Genomic DNA, 6,225 nt, shown 5'->3' with positions numbered 1-6,225 from the left:
AATGGTGACTCGTGCCTTGATAGTGGGGCGACAGTACATGGTGACTAAAGTTTGGTGGTGCTACTGAGCGCAGGGTCTCGAGCTTTGGAGTGAAAACTCTAGGTCTGACTGCACTGGTTCTACCTGGCAATGGTGGTGTTCTACAACATAACCTTGTTGGAGACATTGTCTTGAGTTTGCTCGGATTTCTTCCCGGTGAACCCAAGATCATGTTGGATCTTGCGAGAGATCATGTTGGATCTTGCGACGATAGCGCTTGTGCGTCGTTTTGAGGGTGTCGTTATTGAAGCACTTTTCCTACAGTTCGGGTGTTGTAAGAGCAAGTACAATAAGGTGACATAAGCAGGCTATAGGAACTAAAATATTATATCCTTACTTAGTTGGAAGAGAGAGAAGATGAGAGAGAAGAGAAGCGGGCTCTTTGTGAGTAGCCAGCTGCAGCACGAGACCCAAGATGCTTTGTGAGGTTGTAAGGTGGACCAACTATTAATAAAATATATCTAAAACTTACTATTGTATATGCTAGCCATTAGGTTGGCTTTATATGATATGACAACTCATTATAGTCGATTGTTGGTTGTATTATTAACCATGCTCTAATCGGTGGGGTTGTTGAAGCACTTTTCCCACTGTGCGGGTGCTAAAATTGATGGGGGTCAGTGTTGATTGTGTTGGTTACTGATGCAAGCTTGAGCTACTTCGGCAAGGCTATGCATGCTTGAGCTGCTTCAGCGGGGCTTTTGGAGGTCGCTTTTTTTCCTCCTGTGTATTAGCCTTTTTTCATTTTTTGCGTATATGTTCATGTTAACTATGTGCATCTTAATTGTACAGAGGTCAGATATGTATTCTTGATGATTGTGTTCTCTTGATACAACATTACAAGTCAATAAAATCCACCCTTTATTGAAAAAAATATCCAACTATTATTCACTCCGTGCGCATTTTGGTTCTAATAACAAAGTTGAACTGAAAGGCAAACTGTGTGCATCACAGATGGTAAAAATGGTGCTCGTATTTTCTTCATCAATAAACAAAACAAAGATAATTTCACCTTAAGCAGCTTGAAATATACATTGCACAGGCCCCGGTTCGTACATTGATTTTAGTTCTTAATTTTGGCAATTCTCTCTCTCTACTTAAAACAAAACCAAAAGAAGAGAGAAGGGTAGTGATTCTGGATCTCTATTTTCTTTACAATTGTTGCAGGTTGTTGACGATTGAAACCAGATTAGTAGTGCCCGTTTGTAGTTTACACCTGGAGGGGACCTAGCATCAAGATTTGATCCGTAGCAAGGATATCAACATAGCTCATCCTCGGCTTGCAATTTTTGGAGCGCCTTCTTCGCATAAATAGTTATTGCAGCAGTGGAAACTGCAGCAACCGTAAAGCCAATTCCGTTGTAGATGATCTGATCCACTGACAAGAAAGACCCTTGGCTAGTCGCCGCAGCCAAGCTTTGAACGAGCTTCCCACTGTTCACAACAAATATCGACAAAATTAATACCCATACCACAGAAAGATAATTAAACCAGGCATATATGTTTACATGTATAGAATAAGATACATAATCCTCAAACAGCTAGATATAATTCCTGCAAGACCATCTTATTTTTCACCAAGGACAGGAGCTAGCAAGTGCATTATTTCTCATACTGCATCCAACTATGAATCTTACAAACCCCCCTCCCACACACACACACACACACACACTGTAAACCAAGAGCCCAGGTGGAAAATTTGGATTTGTACGTCGGAGGGATGTGCTGCCTGAAGCACTAGAACTAGATTGATCGCATGGAAGATTAGAAATGAAGAAAGGTGCCGACAAAATTTCTACCCTCCATGGCTAAAGTTGAACTCACAAAGCAGATTTTGCATTGGCAAAAACTCATAAAGGATGTCTAACGAAATTTATGCTAGCAAAAGGTATAGGTGCGCATCATCATTCCAGTTCCGTAAAATAGCAGATTGGGTGAGATACAATCAAGTTATTCATGAACTATTTGCAAATGGATTCAATAACCACACCAATACTGACTGACTACCTACAGAAGGCAAAATGTGGAAGAGGTACAAACCTATAAATTGCAAGGAGGGTTTCATGTATGGTTCCCGCCATTGAACCAGCTATATATGGACAATATTTGACATTTGTAGCCACGGAAGCGTAGTTAAAAACTATATATGGAAATGGAGAAATCCTAAGTAAAGCAACTGCCCTAAATTGATGGAACCAATCTCCTTCACCAGCAAGTCTAACAAAAGCAGCTTTCTTCGGCCATTTTTCCAACCATCTCTGCATGACAACCATCAACCATTATTTCCATAAAATATGAAGACACGAACAGACTGGTTTCATGTACTATCTGGATAAAACATAGCTGAAAAAGATGGGACTGAGAGCCTCACATGTATTCTGGAATGGAACGCAGATCCTATACAAAATGGTAATGACATGCCTATGCTCATCGCCGTTGTAATTATCAGAAAGCCATAACCATATCCAAAGGTCATCCCCGCAATCCACATAAAGGGAGAAGAAGGTATCAAGACACTTGGGAATAAAGCGATTGCACCAAAACATATTAGAAGAATAACTGGTCGGCTGAAAGTTCTTGATTGCCAGTCAATAATCGGCACAACCACCTGTGAAGGACAGAAACATGCAAAACAATGTCAGCAACAAACCAAGAGCATACTAGCACAATATCTTAGAATCAAAAGCAGCTACAGAAACACATGCAAGTGTGCAAGCAGTCTGTTTAAGAGGGCAACAAGATAATTCACTGAAATTGGTACAGGTAGCATAACTATGAGATGCTAATCAGTCTACACTTGCATGAGAATTCGTAATATTGAGGTTGATTCAGAGAAATTCATCAATAGGCAGCTGAGCATCCTTATGATCATGAACTTCTTGGTGGGGGTGGGGGGGCTTGCCCACATAATTTATTTCAGGTAACACCAGCAAGCAGGATCCAAATGCAGGCATAGTTGTACTTGCTGTGCTCTATCCTTGCAACATTTTACATTGTTCTGACCTAATAATCATATGAACTTTTGGAAGGGGTCAGCTGATTAGTTAGAAATGATGGACAGAGTTGTAAACATTTCCTCCATGATGTTGACGACAACCAAAATTATGTCGGAAAATACGAAGACAAATCACCTTTTGCAATTACACCAGCCAACTTCAAACCAGGTATGAGAGTACAAGCAAGACCCTACATCTGGTAGGAATCCTTCTCTCCTTTTTAAAGATTTTTTTCAGCATCTGACTGATTTACGAGGGGAGACACCTGTAATTCTGGGGATCTGATGGGGTATGATTTGTGTGTGCCTATTGCATTCTCACCACCTAACCGCTTGATATTTATCTGGTTCGGTTCTTCGATCCTCTCGCTTCTCTCCACCCGTCCGGTGCTCTCCCTAAAAACTCCCGTCAAATCCTAGCCGCTTCGCCGATGTACATTCTTATAAGAAGTTCCAACGCTGCGCCACTTCCTCCCGCACCACCGCCTGCTTCTTACCCAATTAAGACAGTACCGCACGTCCCCACCACTGCCATCGGCATCCTTGCACCGTGCTGCAATGACCATCTTCAAGCCGCTGCCCCTGAGATCCAGCGTGTCGTCGTCCAGTCATATGTGTGCCCAAGCCCTGAAACCCCCTTGGCTGCCAGGAAGTCGTCCCTGGCCATGGCCACCATCACCCTCTTGCAAGGCAGCGCCACAAGCCACAGCGTCGCCTCGGTGCATGCCGGGCAAATCCTTGGGTCGTCTACCTCGGTGTTAGGGCGTGCGCACATGAATCACCCCCGATCCGTCATCCATCATATGTGTGCCCCGGCGGCATGGCATTGGCTGCGTTCCAGAAGTAGGGGTGCACTAGCAGCACGCCACTTCTGACCGTGCATAGGCGCAGGAGCCCCTCGTCCGCGGCGGGGAGGGTAACGTTGTCCGTGATGTTCACGTGCATGCTGTCGCTGGCAAGTAACAAACAGGACATGGTCGAGCCACGGCTTGGGGCCTGCAAGGCTTGATATTGAGTGCTCAAGTGCCCCCACCAGTTGAGCTTCAGGTCCAACTCCAGGAAGTTTGATTCAGTAATCAGCTTCGGTTCCAAGTTTCAGTACCTTTAGAAATATTGTTTCGGTAATCAATTTTGCTTTGCCGAGATGGTAGGGCTTGATCTTGAGTGCTCAAGTGCCCCACCAGTTGAGCTTCAGGTCCAACTCCAGGAAGTTTGATTCAGTAATCAGCTTCGGTTCCAAGTTTCAGTACCTTTAGAAATATTGTTTCGGTAATCAATTTTACTTTGCCGAGATGGTACCTTGGGACATAATTGTTACACAATTTATCCAATCCATGAAATCAGTTTTTAACAAATCTGTTTCATGTGACTCCTGGTGATGTTTTTCATATATATATAATGTTTGCACCGTATGACCCTTTCCTTGTTTCAAGGTCAATTAATATCAAGTATACTGTATCTTTCTTAACATGGATTGTGTTATTCCCCTACGCCCAGTACAGTTAGTGACATTTTTATGAAAGTGAAAGAAATGTTCTTTTCATTGTAGCTCATGTTGATTTTCATATATAACAGTACTATTACTGATTTATGTTTCCGTTTCAAGGTCATATCTATACCAATATAAAAAGACACAAAGAGGCAGATCCAAATAATCTTGACCGTCAACCCAGGTCAATCCAACGACCTAGACTGCTCCAATGACGAGCGCTCACCATGTTTAGCGTGCAATTAATATCATACCAAATAAAAATGTTAGAATTAATCACATAATTAACATGCAAGATGATATCCTACTTGATATCCACGTGCAATTAATATTTGCCTAATATCAACGTGCATTGCACGTACACATTACTAGTTAATATCAAGTAGACTATCTGTCCAGTTATATTTCTTTACATTACGATGATGCTATTGTATCATCCACCCTTTGTGTTATTTCCCCGTGCCCAGTACAATTAGGCACAATTTCTGTTGGTATATACAGTCAATTATAAGAGGTTGGAAACCAGATATTAATTATTTTGAAGATGTTTTTCCTTGCCATATTTCTCTGTAACAGGCTGTTTGATTTGAAGAATTTGCTTTCTTAGGATATATATTATAATAAAGCAGTGTCTTCTCCCTTAACAATAGAGGATATGCGTAACTAGCTTGATGTTTCACATATTTAAGAAGCAAAATTAGTTTCATGGTGTGAAAAATAGTTGATGAGTTCTGTATAGTCCAGGTTGCCTCTTCTACTTCCATCTCTTGAAATTTTTTAAGCTAGGGACGTCGATAACTGCCACACGTGTGGCACAATGGGCACCCGACCACACCACCCTGTGTGGCATACCCAGGAGACAGCCCACACGACCCTGTGTGGGCGCACATTAAAACTGCCCACACGACCCTCCCGCCCGAACGATTCAGTGCGAGCTGCTCCCCAGCCCACACAGCACACACCCCTCATAGTTCTCTGCACAAACTTTTGCCGTGACTAAAAAATGAAAAAGAAAAAGGCCCAGTTTGATCCAATTCATATAATGTGTCTAAAAAACCCAGATTTGGCTGTGACTAAATAAAGCCCAGATATTGCCATGGTGGTAAAAATGAAAAGTTCCCACAATGAAAAAATTTAGCGTAAAAATTATCATGCTACAAAATTAAAGAACCAATTTGAATAGAAAATGAAAAAAGACCAAGGCAATTTGCACCTGAACATGGTGGCAAACCAAAAAAATCCCAAAAAAATTGGAGAGATGGCAAACAGTTAGTGAAAACAATTTGGCATGACAAAAACAAAAGTGAGAAACTCACATACATACAAAGTTGCCATACAACTTGCCATGCTACATAAATGTACATTTGTGGTGAGCGATGGAGGTGAAAATTTCCGTGTATGTGAAAATAAAATTGCCACGACGATGAATGTAAATTTGATATGGCAATAAAAAACGTAAGTTTGCCATGGAAAAAATAAAAAAGTAAAAAATCAGCATGGCAAATCTATTGCATGCACTATACCATTTGCTGAACACATAATAACAAAAAAATGCAACATATTTGCCACGATCTATTTAACTAAATTTCCCATCGTTTGAAGAAAAACAATTACCATTGTTTGGGGGAAAATGGCATGAAATATGGCAAATCTATTCTATGTTACTAAATCTGCCATGCTTCGTGAAATAGAAATGCCATGG

General features: G+C 41.4%; 1 protein-coding gene across 1 annotated transcript; it reads right to left on the bottom strand.

The window, feature by feature from the left end:
* Positions 1 to 1,027: 1,027 nt before the first annotated feature.
* Positions 1,028 to 2,647, bottom strand: LOC125526523 (the record flags this gene model as incomplete). The annotated part of the gene is given in 3 exon segments (XM_048691196.1): positions 1,028 to 1,473; positions 2,080 to 2,297; positions 2,411 to 2,647. Coding segments are annotated over 3 exon segments (630 nt in total), but the record flags the coding sequence as incomplete, so codon positions are not given.
* Between the last annotated feature and the right edge of the window lie 3,578 nt (positions 2,648 to 6,225).

This window comes from Triticum urartu, unplaced genomic scaffold, assembly GCF_003073215.2.
Source record: "Triticum urartu cultivar G1812 unplaced genomic scaffold, Tu2.1 TuUngrouped_contig_10376, whole genome shotgun sequence".
NCBI lineage: Eukaryota > Viridiplantae > Streptophyta > Magnoliopsida > Poales > Poaceae > Triticum > Triticum urartu.
Note: the sequence above shows the minus strand (reverse complement) of the source record. Positions and strands in the feature narration are given on the sequence as shown.